The following is an 18,593-nucleotide window of genomic DNA, read 5'->3' as shown; positions in this document are numbered from 1 at the left end:
CTCACTAGTCAATTGTTTACAAATGCTTCATGTAGAATTTCAAGGGCATAGCTGAATTTAGAGTTTTTAAAGTCTGTCTTCTTTAATCCTCAGATAGAAAACAAATTCCAAACTTTGCTTTTTCCTCACTAGTATAGATTATTACTGTATCACCTAAGATAACATTCTACTCTATTACAAGATCAAACATAGTAAGTTATCTTTTAGATAGATTTGTAATGTGTATTGAACATAATCATAAAATTTATCATTTAAAAATGTCACCGTAAGCATGACTGTACATAAACTAGCAGAATATAGGATAGGGTTCATATTCTGCAAATAGTCACAAAATGGTCAACTCTTTATAATTTCCTGATGTGGTCATATTGTAAAAGATATGAATTTGACAAGATGGACTCAATGGAAGACTTGCCAGACTCTTGAAGCCATTTAAAAATTGGCAAAATTGGTGCCAAGGATTGGAACAGATTTCTCTTTAAACTAAATGTATCATATGACCTCTGCCTAATTTAATTTAATAACCTTTCACAGATAAATTATTCAAGTTTAAAAATCTTTTACTATGGCTAACATTTATATTATTTTAGGGAATATGTGTGAAATATAATTATTGCTATCTTCTGCTAGCTGGACAATTACCTCCAAAAAATCCTACTTCAGTTGTTGAGACTTGAATTTCCAAGGAATAGTTTAATATTGTTCTCAGAGATGTTTTCCAGATATATATTCTTCACTACCACAGACTCAGGGACCTAAATTCTCAAAATAAAGTCATTCACAAAATAAACTCTTTAAACATGCTGCTGTGCTTCGGATACTGCCCTCTCAGGATTGGCCTGAGTTGAGGTCCAGGTCTGCTATTTGCTGGGCTTGTGATCCTGGACTTTTATGCATTCCAAGTCTCGGCTGCTGCTTCTATTAAAATGTGGTCTGTAATCTGTTTCATGGGATGGTTGTGTGGAGCTAGCAAAATAATATACCTATAGACTGCTTTCTTTTTTAAAACTACAAAGCATTATATAAATATTCGTTATTATTTTTATATATTATGATGTGAATCAATATGATTCTTTAATATGAGGTCAAACTGAGTATCTTTCAACAACTCAGCAAATAGTGAAGGAGAAGTAGACTACCACTACTAGACTACTACTTTCCCCGAAGTTTAAATATACAAGTAAAGAATGAGAGGTCCCCTAGGAAAATAGTCCTCGAGCTGCTTTAGGCCAGTGCATGGTAACGACTTACATTGAGCTGGGTTGACACTGCTGGAAGACCCAGGGTGATGTTGGGCAAAGAGGGAGAGGTATAAAGACTGAGCAGGTTCATGGAATCTTCGTGAATTAGAATGCGTTGCTGTGAAACCATTTTCTATTTAAAAAAAAAAAAAAAGTGAAAGGGGATTCCCACAATATTATAATATCACAAAGTCAGAAAATAGGTTTTATAATATAATCTGTCAAAACATTTAAGTATTTTAATGAAGAATTCACAAGTATTTTATGACTTCTGTATCCAAAAATGTTAAATGCAATAATTAAACTAAAATTTTCTTCATCAGATATAATTGTAATATCTGAAGAAGACTTTCTATTTCATTTTGAAAAAATTAATTTTTAAATTTCTACTTTTACAGAATATAATCAGTGTGCTTGTCATCAATTGGCAATACACAATTAAATTGAGTAATCTTTATGAGTATAAATAGATTTTTGTGTTAATGAGTGATGAATATGTATGTAATGCCACTATAATCATTATTCTCATATGGATTAAATATCATTTTACTGATGGGAAAACACACAGAAGAAAATCTTAAATATCGCCTTGTAGGATATACTAACTAATCATATCATTGTTTCTGTGAATAGACAACTCCGTCTGTTGTTTTTTAAGTCATTCATATTCAGAAACTAAAGTAAATGTGAAAATGCTATGAGTTCCCTGGGCCTCACTAGTCTTCATTTACACTGGAATACCTTGAACATTTTGGCATCATGGTCCTTTTTACAACAAATAACCTTTTTTTTTTTAATCCAATACCAACAGTCGTGTTTTCCCACATGTGGCCTAATATGGTTGCTTGAATTACATTTTCTGTTTAATTCTTGCTTCCCTCCCAGAACTCTTAAACAATAAGAGTTACAAAGGTCTTACTCGACTAAGGAACTCTGGCCTGATATGGTCCCCAAGGGAACAACATCCTTGAAAAAGAATACTCCATGTAACAGTATGACACAGTGACTGCTTTCTTCCCAAACAAAAAGCATATGGGACTCCAATAAGAGACCACCTCCAAGAGGGATATTGCACACACGGGCTTTGACTAAAGTAAATATAATAACTTGTCAAGTATGTTTGGGGGAGCTGTAGATTTTCCTCTGGACAAACCTGGGATATCAATTAACTGGGGAAAATATCATGTGCTAATACAATGCAACCTCAGAATGTCACTGAAGAGTGATGCACCACCAAAACACAGGATGTTATTGCAAAACATCACCTCAATCATATGTTTGTTTGGAGATGAGTCGTAGTCTTAACATAATAAGAGCAGAAGGCTAAAGGTGGACTCTTCTCATTGCAACTTGGAATTCCAAACTAACTCAGAGTTTGTTTTTTCTTAAAAGAACAAGTCAGATATTTCTTCATGAAAAGCAAGAAATGCATTGAAACTTTTAACACTACATTGAGTTTATATGCAAGTCTTTCCAAAATTAAAGTTGTTGAAAACCCATGAAGATTGTTGGAAAAGATTTTATCATTACAATGTATGATATTGCAATTTTATTTAAGGAGATACCAACAATGGTTGTAGATTTGCTCTAATTTAAAAAGCCAAGATTCATAAGACTGATTTTGCTTATACTATATGCTTTTACCATGAATTTAAAGTATAGAATATATACCTGAATGCAAATAAAAATGTATATGAGGAAGCAAAATACTTTAACAACCTTATTGGCAGCAAGCAGTCATTTATAATAAAAGGGTATTTCATCTGCTTATCTGTATTCATGGAAGAGAAATAAATGTGTGAAAACAATTACTTTAAATCATGTACAATACTCATTCAAGGTTATATCTGTGTTCCACAGCAGAGACTTGACATGCACTATGGGAATGACACCAAAAGTTACCACAACCTCACAAAACAGGTTATCTTTTGTTTCCCAGACAGCATTTATGTGACAACTTCCCACTTCATCATAGGAAGCAAATCTATACTAAAGTGAGAAAAAGGTTTCTTCTCATGTGTAATAACTGCAATAGTACATTGGCTGCTTACAGGAGCTTCTGGCTAAAGTGAAGGGACTAGGGAATGTTCATACTGTGAGATTTTGGACCCCTGTGGTTTCATGCTATTTCCTAGGACAGCACCTACCATGTCTCAAGGCCTATGACAGGGAGTTCTAGGGCATCGACCATAGTCCTCGCATACACTCTCCAGCACACCTTATATTCTCGTTATGGATGAAGGAACTGAGTGATTGCCCTAAATCTGGTTCCCAGTAGGATCAGCAATAAAACTTTTAAAGTGATCAAGGCTGGATGATTTGTTGTCAGGTACTGCTCCAGAAGCTATGCACTGCTCTGGAGCCATTATTGCAGGACAAGGGAACCACACAAAAGTATGGAGAAGGAGGAAGCTTCAGAGAAAAAGAGGAGCACAATTAGTCTTAGGGCTTATGGAAAAGAATAAAAGTGTCCAACAGTGAGCCTCATGTGAGAAGAAAGGAGAACCCTGGTGACTTGATAGACATGAGGATTTCTAAGTCATGGAGACAATTCCTGAGGAACAAGGAAAGTCCGAAGTCCCTAAGTTCACTAGGCAGAGTTGGCTCTTCCCACAGAGATTAACTGGTATATATCACATCATGGAACTTCAGAGACTTGGGCATAATTTGTTTCCTTCAATTTACTGACAAGAAACAAGCACAGCATGTACATAAACTTCCAATGGATAAAATCACAAATGACTCAACAGAACTGAAATAATGTTTTTCTCAAATTATCTTAATAATTTTCTTTGATTTGACTTTTTGATAGAAGCAGGCTATTTGTTTCAGGTTAATATTTCTAAATAGGGAACTGGAGCTGTACTGTACACTGCTAAAAGAGCGCAGACACACTTGAAAGTCAGAGGAACAGATGGTGAGAGGGGCCATTTCACTGAATCAGTGAAGGATCCTGACCAATCTTGCAAGGTTAGAAGGTTAACCCCACCTTAGCACTGCAGTGAATTTACAAGTATTTCCAGGCAAGGCCAGGGTTTTTCCAGGAAGTAGTTTTGAAACTGATCCACCCCTTCAAACAGGGCTATGCTAAGATACCAACGTTTCACATATTAGAACACAGGGAAGATGGTTTTAATCTAAAAATTTTTCAGAGTCAGAAATTATTGCTGTGATCAGATAAAATGGAAATATTTAATGTACAAGAGCTATCGCCTAACATGCACAAAAAAATGAACTACAATTAAGTTAGATTAACAGGGTGGTATTGGAGAAGAAAATGGCAACCCACTCCAGTATTCTTGCCTGGAGAATCCTATGGACAGAGGAGCCTAGCGGGCTACAGTCCATAGGGTTGCAAAGAGTCGGACACGACTAAGTGACACACCCAACACAACAACAGGGTGGTATAGGGTGGGAAGGGTACAAAGATGCCCTAGACCACACAAGTGCAAAGCAAAGTGGAGAACTGTTTCTAATGACCTGTAATAATTACCAGAATTAGAGTATGGTTAAAACACTTCAATGGCACAAAGCAGGTTGTCAATTTTAAACTAGGCTCTGATGGATAACTAGCATTTCACCAGAAAGAGCATGATATTGGAAAGAGGGATATGACTGAACCAGGTGTTGGGGCAGGGGAGGCCTATCCATATTTTAATAATGACCTTCAAGTTTGAATTACTTTTCTCATCATCATTGCAACTGGAACAATATCTTATGGATAATATTTAAATATAATTAATATTTTATTAATAATAAAATACCCATACACTGAAAAATTACATGTATTTCAGTAGATCTATTTATTTAGCCCTTGAAATCAAGAAGACATTGGTTTCAATCAAAAGAATCAACTTATCTTATGAAATGGACACTGGCAAAAATTAGAAAAATAGACATTGTTAAATGTTCAAGGGATCCAAGAAAGTAAAAACCATCACACATTACTGGTGAGAGACTGCGTACTGGCATAGCTATTCTGGAGAACATTTCAGCACTGTACACCATGACCTAGAGATTCTTCTGCTCTTCAAGAAATTCTCATTTAGTTACAAGGTGATGCATATACACAAATACTGGAGCATTTTTGGTGGTGTGAGAACTGGAGGTCCCTGGGGCATCCAATTGGAGAATAGGTAGGTAAAATGGAGTGGTGCTCGCCATGGATTACTACAGTGATTAAAAGCAAACTATTAGGTATATGTATCCATTGTATGACTGGGTGTAACAAGACATGATCAGTCATAAAAATAAGAAATGGAAAGAGACTGATGACACCAAACCATTTATACCCATTAAAATTCATGAGCACAAAGCAAAAGATACATGTTTCATGTAAGAAACCATACAAGCAAACAAGAAAACAGGAGGAAATGACTTCCTATAGGGACAAAGAAAATGGAAGTAGGGATAGGAGGTAAGGAGGGAGGGAGGAAGGGAGGGAGTAGGAAAGGAAGGGTGGGAGAGAGGGAGGGAAGGATTACCTTTCTTACTCTTAAGACAAAGAAGTCAACAGATGACCCTTGACAAAACACTAACTATGTCATCCTTCTTTTTAAGAAGCTCATAGAAAAAGTGGATGCAAAAATTTTAAGTTGCTGCATGTTCAAAATTATATACAATATGCATAAGCATTAGAAAAGGAATATAAATATAAGGTTTTGGTGAGCAGTAGTCTGGACTGGTGTAAAACAGTGTGGTCAAAGTATCCTACACTCAAGCTCCACTGATCCATGACTTATGACTCAGGGCAGCTCCTAAGATGGGAGCAGCTGACTAGATCTACCAGGTAATGTCTGTTCTCTTAGAGTGGCATCTGGGAAGACACGCTTGTAAGCCTCAAACTGTTTTGTCTTTAATAAAAGGTTCCACATCCCTAAACTTAGTCTATCTAAATAAAAAGAAGAGCCACATTAAAAACAAACAAGTAAACAATGAAAATTTTTAAAAAGTTCATAATCATTTAATGTTTGCCTATGGCTTTCATGGTATTTTTCAGGATGGTATTTATTTCCTCTTCTCATTTCAGACAGCTGATAGAAAATTAAAATCGCCATGTGATATATTTTTTAGGCAGTAAAAATTTCTAAGTTTTCATTTTTACTGGACACTCAAGGGAATGGCAACCCACTCCAGTATTCTTGCCCGAAGAATCCCATGGAGAGAGGAGCCTGGTGGGTTACAGTCTATAGGGTCTCAAAGAATTGGAGACAACTGAACAACTAACACACACTCACTTTCACTTGGCTTTCAAGAATGTATTACTATATAATGGTTTGTAGACAAAAAAAATTATTTGACGGGGCTTCCTTTGTATTTAAAAGTCACTGATGTTTTGTTAAAAGTCTTGGTTTACAATATTGACTCATGTTATTCCTAGTAAATGATTCTTTTGTCATAGCAACCTCTTTTCCCTTGGGGGATTGGATGAGGAGTGTCTTATTTGCAGCCATCTAAAACTGAAGCTCTACACCCACTCAGAAGAGCATAACATTTACAGCAAATGTCACAACAACTATTATGAAACAATTGGCAAATGAGTCATGTGAGATTGGGGCAAAACAAGTGACATTTCAAACGATTTTAGAGTACTTAATCTTGTTATTAGAATCCATTTTTAAAATCGTTTGTATCTGCTGGAAAAAATTATTTTAAAAATCGCAGAGCAGAGCCAGCCACTAATGTTCAACTAGAAATAAACCAGCTGCTTGGCTACTGTTAAAATAGCTATCAAATAAATCTACCGAGCCTAAAATAATGGTGCTGATATTCATGGAAACATATTTGAACCCACAGGCCTACAGTATTAACAATAAAGTAACTAGATAGGTAAAGACATCTCTGACTGGAGTTGGAAATAGAAACTCCTGAGGTTTCAGCACCCCAACCAAGTTTACAAATGGGGAAACCAAGTAGCTCCAGCGATGCCGAGTTTGGGACAGGGCATGTGTAAGAAACCAGAGAAATAGAACAGAAGTGGCCAGAGCATATGGAAGCTCATTCTCACATGAGATTTGCTGGCTTCCAGACAAACATACTAATGAGTTTTCCCTACTACGAGTCGTATTAATAACAACAAAAAATGAATTTGTTCCACAATTTACCACCTGCCTTCCAAATACTGATGCTCCACAACAAAGCTGCTGGGGTAGCTATTAGTAATACTATCTTTATTAGATAAATAAATCTAAGATTTAGGGCAAGTTCAGTGACTTAACCAATGGCGACCAAATAGTTGGTTTTGCAGCCGGGTTACTTGGTAGCCTTCTGAATGCAAGGCTAGAATATCTGAATTCACGGCACTGTTTCTTTAGCCTGGACTTAAAAGTAAATTCTTCTCTTGCTTCTGTCTTAACCTTTATCTAAATTACACAGAACAGATGAATTATAAGAGAGAAAATTTCCTTTTCACCTAAGCCTCAAGAAGAGCCTGAAATACAGTTTTACTTTCCTATTTCCTAAACAGCAAAAAGGGAGTAGAATCCCATTCATCTATATGGGATCTGAAAGAATTATGTGACATGCTTTTCTAATTTCAGGTCACAGAATAGAAGGTTGATTCAAATGTACACTGTTATACTATTTTAAAAATGAAAACTCACCTGCTTTGCAAAACTTTGCTACTTAAGCAAAGATGGTAGAATAAACCTATTTTATAAATGGTAAAGTATGCAACTAATATAATTTTTGAAAGTGTAATGATGTAAATTTTTCATACCCCCAAATATTTCTTTTGATATGAAGTTATATACTATTATTAATCTTAGAGGGTGCCTATAAATATCACACAATCAAAATGATCATTAATCAAAAACTGGCTGAAAAACATTTTTTTCCCACTTTAGTTTAGGTGGAAGGATTTGGTGATACAAAGCTAGGATATTAATTTGCTGACAATTTCAGTCTGAATTCTGCTGTCTCCTCACCTCCCCAGTATGAATTATGCTACAGACCTCTGTAAATGCAATGCAGCAGAAAAGCACATGTTAGTCATCAGGGTTGAATTTTTTGTTCTGGGCCATGGAGAGGCTACCCATCAGTGCATAAAGGTCTGCCCACCTGGCCTTTTGGATCATAGTTCAGGCACACAATTAATTCATTATGAAGTAAGTCACTGCTTGCTTTTGAACTAGTCTTCCCAGCTTTGGAGGTGAATGTCCTGTCACTGACCTGAAGAAATACCTCTACTCTTTCAAACTCCATTAAATCACATTTCCTTCTGTGTTTTTTTTTTTTTTTAACACCGGTGGAGGTAGAAGGAAAGAATATGTTCAAAGCTAATACGTTCAAAGAATATGAAAAGCTAATTGTTGGGCATCTAAACAGATATTTGTGTTAGATATCAGTAAAGGTTTTAGAAGTATAAAACAGATTAAAATAATACAAGCAAATTCCTTTAATTTACAGTCTCCATTGTACATATTTTTGAAATTTAATTATAGGGTCACACAATGTGAGCTACTTAACAGGTTTTAAAAATCTTGAAGTAAAGAGAAAATCTCATCTTTTCCATTTATTTCAAGTCTTATGAATATGTATTTCTTTGTTATACTAAGTACTGCATACATATATTTGTATTTATAATGAAGGTATATATGTATCTTCATTTTTCGTAGCAAACCATGTCCCCTTCACAGTCTTTCTCCCTCCTGAGAGGTAACCATCATGCTAAATTTTGTGTTCATTACCCCTTTGATTTTTTACATTCTTTTGATTTTTTAAAAAATATACTGTTACCTACATATGTTTTCCTGATCAAAACATTGAACTGCTGTTTCTAATCTTGATAAAATACCATCAAGCTATAAGTGGTCTTCTGTACCTTTTAACAGTGCATTTTGAAAAATCATAAATGCTGTTGAATGAATGTAATTTAAGTGTGCTTTCATTTCCTAAGAACATAGAATTCATCCATAACCATTTTAGAATCCAGATCCTTTAATGTTTGTGCTACCGAATCACATTCTTTAAGCTGAGAGGAAATGGAAATCTGAAGTTTTTTGGAAATATTTGTGACCAACTTGTACTTTCTCTGAAAATTCATTAAAGGGTTGCAGAAAACTGACTGATGTTGAGATATAATTTATAATTGCACTAACAGAAATACAATACCTATAACCAATAGTCTTAAGGATCTTACATCAATGGTCACAAATACATGTGAAATATTTATTTCCTCTGGTGTCACGTTTAGAAAGAAAAATGAAAAGCAAAGGGACATGGGATGGTAAGAAACAAGAAATGGAGGACTGGAGAAAATGTAGTGGCTTGAATTGTATTCTTCATATGGCTGAAAGATGGTCACAAATAAGAGAATTTCCTATCTATTCTGCTCGTTTTTCTTGGAAAACTGAGAGAAAATTTTTAAGTCTAAAATGAATGTGAGAGGTTTCCCTGGTGGTCCAGTGGTTAAGAATCCAGCTTGCAGTGCAAGAGACACCAGTTTGATACCTGGCCCAGGAAGATCTCACATGCCTCGGAGCAACTAAGCCTGTGTGTCAGAACTACTGAGCCTGTGCTCAAGAGCCCACAAGACACAACTACTGAGCCCATGTGCTGCAATAACTGAAGTCTGCACACCTAGAGCCTATGCCCCACAAGAGAGGCCACCACAAGGAGAAGCCCACACATCACAACTAGAGAGTAGCCTCTACTCACCGCAACTAGAGAAAGCCCGCGTGCAGCAATGAAGACCCACCATAGCCAAAAATAAATAATAAATAAATAAATCTTTAAAAAATAAGTAAAATAAAATGAATTTGTATTCATCTAGAAAGGATTTACATTTGCTTTTTCCAGATACCTAGGGAACTAAAAATCTGGGGCACTTTAAATTAAATTAATAATTTGAAGTTATAAAAATTTGGGCTACAGCCTTATATATTCTGGTTACAACTCCTCAAGGAGACAGTGTGCCCCTGCCCTGGTCGATATCAAGACATCTCTGGGGATGGGGATGAAGGACCCACCAATGTAGCATAAATATGGGTCATGTGTTGGATGGTCTCCTATTAGATCATCTTTTTTGGTCAGTACAGGGCTTTGCCTTTTCTCTTCTGAAAACCAAACCTCAAGACTCAAGTACACAAATGTCCTCACAGAAGTGACTTCACTGATTCCAGTTCTTTCCCTATCACGGATAACCTCTGGGTGTCTGCTTTCAATTAGCCAGATAATTTATGACTTATAAATAATTTATTATACATTTATGTTAGTATGCATGAAATTATAGACATATATTTTGGCATAACATATAGAAGATACTTTTTATCAGTCAAGCTGACTGTCCACAATCAACTAGATTGCATGAAGAAACAGTGAAGTGAGTTCCCTTTGAATAGGAGTGCTCCAGTGGAAGTCTGATAATCACATATCAGAAAAGCAGATGATTCAAGAATCAGAGATTTGATCAATCTCTTTTAACTCCAAAATATCATGACTCTATACCGTACAATGGAAGACATATGCCACAATTATATATGAGAAGTTACTATACCAGCTTTCTCCTGTAGTGAGCAATGCATGATAAGGAGGCATTATAATGACAGAGAAGGAAAACTCAGAATTTCAGTCAATGATGGTGACTTCAAAATAGCTCATTCCATAGGAGTGGCTGTTGTCTTTGCTTAGCCTGATACGGAAACTGGATACATAGTCTATTGGGTTGTTCCGTCGCTAAGATGTGTCCATCTCTTTGACACCCCATGGACAAGCTCCTCTATCCTCCACTATCTCTGCTCAAACTCATGTCCATTGAGTTGGTGATGCTATCTAAGCATCTCATCCTCTGCAGCGTTTTTCACCTTTTGCCTTCAATCTTTCCCAGCATCAGGGTCTTTTCCAATGAGTCAGCTCTTTGCATCAGCTGACCAAAGTACTGGAGTTTCAGCTTCAGCATCAGTCCTTTCAATGAATATTCAGGATTGATTTCCTTTAGGATTGACTGGTTTGATCTCCCTGCTCTCCAAGTGACTCTCAAGAGTCTTCTCCAAGCACAATTTGAAAGCACCAATTTTTCAGTGCTCAGCCTTCTTTGTGCTTCAATTCTCACGTTCGTACATGACTATTGGAAAAACCATAGCTTTGACTAGATGGAACTTTGTTGGCAAAGTTATGTCTCTGCTTTTTAATACACTGTCTAGGTTTCTCATAGCTGTTCTTCCAAGGAGTAAGAGTCATTTAATTTCATGGCTGCAGTTACTGTCCGCAGTGATTTTGGAGCCCAGAAAATAAAATCTGCCACTGTTTTCACTTTTCCCCCTTCTATTTGCCATGAAGTGATTGGACCAGATGCCATGATCCTAGTTTTCTGAATGTTGAGTTTTAAGCCAGTTTTTTACTCTCCTCTTTCATCTCATCAAGAGGCTCTTTACTCCCTCTTGGCTTTTTGCTATCAGAGTGGTAGCGTCTGCACAACTGAGGTTGTTGAAATTTCTCCCGGCAGTCTTGATTCTAGCTTGGGATTCAACAAGCATGGCATTTCGCATGATGTACTCTACATATAAGTTAAATAAGCATGGTGACAATATATAGCCTTGTCATTCTCCTTTCCTGATTTGGAACCAGCCTGTTCCATGTCCAATTCTAACTGTTGCTTCTTGTCCTGCATACAGGTTTCTCAGGAGTTGGGTAAGGTGGTCTGGTATTTCTGTCTCTTGAAGAATTTTCCATAGTTTATTGTGATCCACACAATCAAAGGCTTTAGCATAGTCAATGAAGCAGATGTTTTTCTGGTATTCCTTTGCTTTTCCTATGATCCAACGGGTGTTGACAATTTGAGCTCTGGTTCCTCTGCCTTTTCTAAAGCTAGATTGTACATCTGGAAGTTCTCAGTTCACATACTGTTGAAGTCTAGCTTGAAGGATTTTGAGCATTACCTTGCTAGCACTTGAAATGAGCACTATAGTATGGTAGTTTGAACATTCTTTGTCATCACCCTTCTCTGGGATTAGAACGAAAACTGACCTTTTCTAGTCCTGTGGCCACTGCCGAGTTTTTCTAATTTGTTGGCATATTGAGTGCAGCACTTTAACAGCATAATTATTAGAGATTTTAAATACCTCAGCTGGAATTCCATTATCTCCACTAGCTTTATTTGTCGTAATGCTTCCTAAGGCCCACTTGACTTTCCACTCCAGGATGTCTGGTGCTAAGTGAGTGACCACACTATCGTGGTTGTCTAGGTCATTAAGACCTTTTTTGTTTTGCTCTTCTGTGTATTCTTGCCACCTCTTCTTAATCTCTTCTGCTTGTTAGATTCTTGACATTTCTGTCCTTTCTGTCCTTTATTGTGCCCATTTTTGCATGAAATGTTCCCTTGGTATCTCCGATTTTATTGAAGAGATCTCTAGTCTTTCCCATTCTATACACAAAGACAAATTCTTGTTGACTCCCAAATTTACTGTTTTCTATTCTTGTATCACTGGCTTCAACCAATCATGGTTATTTCAGACCCATTTTCTTGAATCTTTTGTTTTTTAAGGACAGAGTTCATATATCATTTATCTGTCTATCCTCATTGCCAGGCAAAATGAATAGCATATAGGAGGTCCTCAACACATTGCTTAGTTGAACTCTGTTCCTCAATTATGATACTACAACTATTTTTCATTACTCTTCAGGTCAAATGGATAAAACCTACTTTGCTGGGCAACTGTTCTTCTGAAAGGTTTGCATGAAGTTGTTTTCACTTACTGATGTGTCTACTCACAGCAGAATAACCAAGAGCCATGAAGAAGGACTTCAGGGTTATACAGCTACTGGGCAGTGAGTGTATACTCAGCATAACTAAGAGTGTGTTTGTTTTTTTTTGAAGATTACATTTCAGCATATTCAAACCTGTGATTATCACCCAAACTTTGTAAATAAATCACATTTACTCAGTTCCACACGTTATAAACCTATCAGGAAAGTAACTAAGGTCAGGTGGCTTTAAACTTCAGTTCAGAAATATCACTGAGTTTTAGGTGGCTAATCAAAGATTTAACTTTCAAAACAACCAAAATAATAAGAGCCTTACCTCAGCATGAGGAGTAGGTGGCAAAACTGAAGTCTCATTTTCAGTAATATTTCCAGTCGGACCATTGTTTGGTGAACTGGGACCAGATCCTGGGGAACTGCTACTGACTGAAGATTCTGAAAAACAATGAGAAGTACAAATACACTTGTGAAAAACATACAGAGATGAACTGTATTTATACTGTAAGTAATATACAGCCACAGATACTGTTTCTTCCCCCAGCATGAATGACAAGCACCATGTCACTAATAAAAAGAACCCTGAAAAAATGTGGAACATTTCTGGATTTTCGTATCACTTTTCTCCCCTTCTTTTCACTAAAAAAATACCACATAGTATTCAACAATTTTAGAGAAGATATTCAGTTAGAGAGGATTATAGAAGCTTTCGATTAGGAAAAAAATAATCTTCTATTACTTCCTCTTGTGCTATCATAAAAAAAATAACTGTAATAGACTTGCATAGTTCATAAAAACATGCCATCAGCACATGAGGCCTGGAACCATTTCCCTGGTATGTGGAAAAATTGCCTATATTCTATGTTATAAATAGCTCTTTATTTAATATACTAAGGCTATACCTTATTACAGCACATCTTAGTCAAAGTTATATGAAGAAAATACAGTAGAAGATAAAATCTCAGTGTTACACTGTCAACCTTGTACAACATTGTTTAATCTTAACTCTAGCCAACTTATTTTCCAGAAGATGAGAAGCTGCCTAAATTTAATATGTTCAATTTTAAAGACCAATATAACAAGAAATTCATTTACCAAAAGTTAAATAACAACAATATAGATCTCTGTCATCTTCAGATATAAAATTCAAACGCATTTCAATTTATGACGGAGGTAGTTCACTTACCAAAATATCTAATTAATGAAATATAAACTTCCAGATCCTAGAAATATAGCTAAGAGAGGCCACCTTATCAAGCTTTGGCAAGTTATCTGCTGAGCTCTAATCAATTCCCTATTACCCTCAATAGTTCTTTCATTTCAACATTTTTCTAGGTGTCTCATTCTTTGTCTACTCAGCTCTGCACAAATGATTCACACTTCTTGGAGACTGAACAACTTCTAAATGACTTCCATCAGTGATTTTTCTTTCTATCTCATGATTTTGTTATATACACTCTCCTTGCCCACATCAAAGTGAAAACATTTCTCTTCTGCTCCCTGCTCCAATACTGTCACATACACTTTCATCCATGACCCCACCCCCGAACATCTGCTTTAAGATTTAGCTCCATCAATTATTTTGAACCTTCAGGTTGTCCTTTTCCACTGGAATTGTCCCTCTAGTCTGAAAGCATGCTAGTAACTTGTAAGAAGTGATGTGCTCATTCCTTTAAGAGCTAGCCATCTAGCTTACTCATTGTGGACGGCAATTGTTCTCTCAAAAAGACCAAATTTGAATAGTTTTGACAAAACAGTTCTCATTCTCCACATCCTTTCTACAATAAAATTCTCTGCCTCCATGTTTGTTTTTCCATCTCTCTGGATTTTCCTCGTTCAATCAATTTCTAAATGTAGGTATTCACCAAACTTTGTAGCCTTATCCTATTTTTCTTTCCCTTGTCAAAACAATTCAAAGTTATGACACCAGCTATCATATTTAGGCAGAATCCTTGCATTCAGTTCAGTTCAGTCGCTCAGTCATGTCCAACTCTTTGTGATACCATGGACCGCAGAACACCAGGCCTCCCTGCCCATCACCGCCTGCCTGCCCATCACCAACCCTGGGAGTTTACCCAAATTCATGTCCACTGAATTGGTGATGCCATCCAACCATCTCATCCTCTGTCACCCCTTTCTCCTTCTGCCCTCAATATTTCCTCCCATAAAAGCTGTATTTCTTATTGTTCCCTCTCAGAATTTCCAGTCTGAATCCCTTTGGAATGCTGGACATTGTTAATCTCTCTTTAATGTAAGTCGAATTCAGTGTATTTTAATACTAAACGTGCCCTGCTTAACTCTGTTTATAGTCATCCTTAGAGTCATTCTCATTCCCTTCCTTACTCCAAATCTAATCAATTATTAGGTCAGTTTGTTTTGTTTTTTCCATTATTTTTCACCTTCTTCTGACTACAAAGATTTCAGTTTACTCTCTCAGCCCTCATTATCCTCTCATGGACTACAGAAAATATCTCCTAATATTTCTGAGTTGCTACAGCAGTCCTTCCAAACTTTCCTTAAACTGCTGCCAGATGGATCAGAGTGAGACAACTTTCACTGTGTTCCTCTGCTCCAAAATGGAGCCTGACATTATTTCCTACTATTGCCCTTTCTGAACTCTGCACTCAGTCAAATTTAAATTGCCTACTCCCTGTATGTGCCACTTTCCCATTTCAGGCTTTTTTATGCTCTTATTTCTCCCCCTACTTCATCACAGGGTCAATCCCACCTCTATGTTCAAAGCCTGGCTCATATACCATCTGTCCCCTGTAAATGGGAGTGCCCAATTTGCAGGCTATAGTTGCTTGCCCTCCCTTGGAACACTAACAACTTTCAACTTTCTATTATAAATATTTCTCTACTCAGAAGTGTATCACCAATGGAAAGAATGTGAGACTGGTGACAGAATTCTGATCATGCCACCTACTTACTACGGGATTTCAAGTCACTGGTATCATAAAGTTCCTAAATATATTTCGCTCACTGACTTTCAGTCTATATATATTGCTTACACTTTGATTAATCTACTTTTTATATGTGCCTCTTTCTTGCTTATTTTTCTTTTAAGAAAGAAAATGAACATTAAAAAAATCCGTCAGGAATTTGTTTCCCCTGGACTCCTAACTCTTGTCCTTCTTGTATGACTACACACTGATTTCTCATTAAAGTCCCATTCTACATCCTGTCTTTAAAAAAAAGAAAAACTATTTTAAAATGTCCTGTCAATTTAAAAGTATATTATTTGTATTATTTTATATGATATTCATACAGAAGTGTTGCCTTATGTATCGAATAGAAATCACTATGGCAGATACTAGAATGTGAGACGATAGATTCTACCACAGGATTCTACAAGATCACACTGGACATGGTCTGGGAGAAAAGGTAGCAACTGACTTTCTGGAAACACTGAGAAAAATCTCTAAGTAGAAGTAATATTACAACTGGGGCTTGAAGAAGAGCAACTCATGAAATGGGGGCAGTGGAGAAGGGGAGAGTGGAGGAGAAGACATTATAGGCACAGGAATGTGCTAGGACCTAGAATTTTAAAATAGCATGGCTTTGTAGCGGGAAGAGCAGAAGACCCTTGAATTTTAAAATGGGGAAGATGACAGGTGGCTCTCATGTCAACTACTGGGAGGAGAGAGGTGGCAAGGGTTTGGAAAAAAGCAAACAGTTGAACCTATGAAACAGGGAAGAGACAGGATAGAGGTGAGACATGAACAGCAAAAATAATTAGTATTAAGATCCAAACAGAGCTCATCCTAATCACATGAAAGCTGACAGAGAAAGAGGATGTAGAGGCGCAGAAAACTGTGTGTCCAATAGTTTAAATTCTCCAAAAACATTTAGATTAACTGCAACATAAAGTTAAAATATCAGTTAAAACATACCAGTTTTACATACAGTTAAAAATATCAACCAAAGCATCCATAAGTCCCATCTCACTGATCAGAAATGTCTGTCTAGTCTCTTCAAATACAAGTTTTTTCCCTCAGTTGCAAAGGGGAGTTATTATCTCATAAAAGGAGAGAAAATTATGATATTTCACAAGTAAAGAACCTGAGTAGAACTCTAGCAAATCATTAACTCCTATAAATGAGAATTAATTATTACTCAGTTAAGTATTGAGCTAAATTCGACTGAAATTTGGTAAGAAAGAAAAAAGTGACCATGTGGGTAAAAGTTATGATCATGAAAAAGGTTAACAGGAAAATAGAAAAGAACATTGCAATAAATAAAACATTGCAATAAATAAGATCTTAAAGAAACAAAAAAGCAATATACACGTGTTTCTATTTTCTTTAAGTTTTTCTGTTATGAGAGAACCTACTGTCTCCCATAAGAAAAATGACCTAAGGGTCATTACATTAGACAATTGATATGTTCATTATTCTTTACTTTCATTAATCTAGATTCACTCCACAGATTCATCCCCACACCCATCAAGGACTTCTATTATGAAAACTTATTCAAGATTTTCACTTAATGAAATACAAATAGGTTTATTGGGGGAAAAAGTCTATAACTCTAAATTCATTATTGAATTGGTCTAAACTAGTGATTGTATTTGATACTGGAAAATAAACTCTAGTACAATAATTATTTATTTAATATTTATTATCCCTCAAGAAAAAAAAAATTTCACCAATACTTTTCCTCAGATAAACATATTAATCTGTCAGGACTGAATAGGAGACTAAACATTTTTTTTCTCCCTAGTGATCTGTCAAAATACTGCCTCATTGGTAGTCTACACTTTTCAACCTCTGCCTCCACAATCTTCATACTATCTCCCTAAACTAGACACTATCATGACCAAAGAAGATACAGAAAAGAAAGAATTTTTTAAAAAAACTTTCTAAGAATAAGATCCGATCCTAGAGAAATAATGCCAACTGACTACTTTGATATAAGCACAATTTTCCTTAGGAATGGACAAACATGGCTCTAGATTTTCATTTCTATATTGATGCAACCAAAGGAAATGGTCACATACAATGTATAGCTCTAAGTAGTTACTCAATAAACAATAGTTGGTTTTGTTATTTTGGCTAGCCTTTTTGGTTCTTCTATCTCTATGTCTTCTCAGACCAGGTACAAACGGGACTAGAGGGCTTTGTAAGACATCAGGCTGAATTTCCTAACCTGTTCACCCCACTACTAACCAGGCAGCTAAAACACTAAGAACTCTTCCATTTGAGACTAGTGAAAATGACAGTTTCTTTCCCTTCATAAAAGGCAATATATCCCCCTCCTGCCACAAGTCCCAGTTCACTAGTAAACACATAATGTCATTTATGAGTTCTGTAAATTTGTTGAAAAGTCAAGGTTTTGCTGTTTCACATAGTTTAATTTTCCCAGATGTATTCTGTACATTAATGTCTGAATATGGGGGAAGTATTCTTATTGAACCTCCCTCTGCTTATTTCTGATCAAATTTCATTAAAAGTTATATTCTCCGACTTGGCATTCCCAAAACGGACTGCTTGTTTCTGAAAAGATTAAGGTGAGCTCTGGCATTCCCTAGTTATGCCTATTGACATATAGTTCTGTTTTTCATTCATTTCCTGTTTAACACAGCTGGTGAATGCATGGCAATGGTTGCTGAACTACTTGTGAGTTTTCAATATATCTTCCTTTTAAGAAATGTTT

At 36.2% G+C, this 18,593-nt stretch overlaps 1 protein-coding gene across 4 annotated transcripts in view; it reads right to left on the bottom strand.

Annotated features, from left to right (window-relative positions):
* LOC129552284 (histone deacetylase 9) overlaps positions 1-18,593 on the bottom strand; it is a 716,367-nt gene that overhangs the window by 26,919 nt on the left and 670,855 nt on the right. For all 4 annotated transcript variants that reach the window (XM_088833594.1, XM_088833606.1, XM_088833586.1 and 1 more), the window contains 2 exons: positions 13,261-13,376; positions 1,252-1,374 (listed from right to left, as the gene is read on the bottom strand). In XM_088833594.1, the coding sequence (XP_088689720.1) occupies positions 1,252-1,374; positions 13,261-13,376 (239 nt within the window). The remainder of the gene's footprint in view (positions 1-1,251; positions 1,375-13,260; positions 13,377-18,593) is intronic.

This window comes from Moschus berezovskii, chromosome 3, assembly GCF_049115385.1.
Source record: "Moschus berezovskii isolate FMDL1 chromosome 3, NW_MosBer_1.0, whole genome shotgun sequence".
Lineage (NCBI taxonomy): Eukaryota > Metazoa > Chordata > Mammalia > Artiodactyla > Moschidae > Moschus > Moschus berezovskii.
Note: the sequence above shows the minus strand (reverse complement) of the source record. Positions and strands in the feature narration are given on the sequence as shown.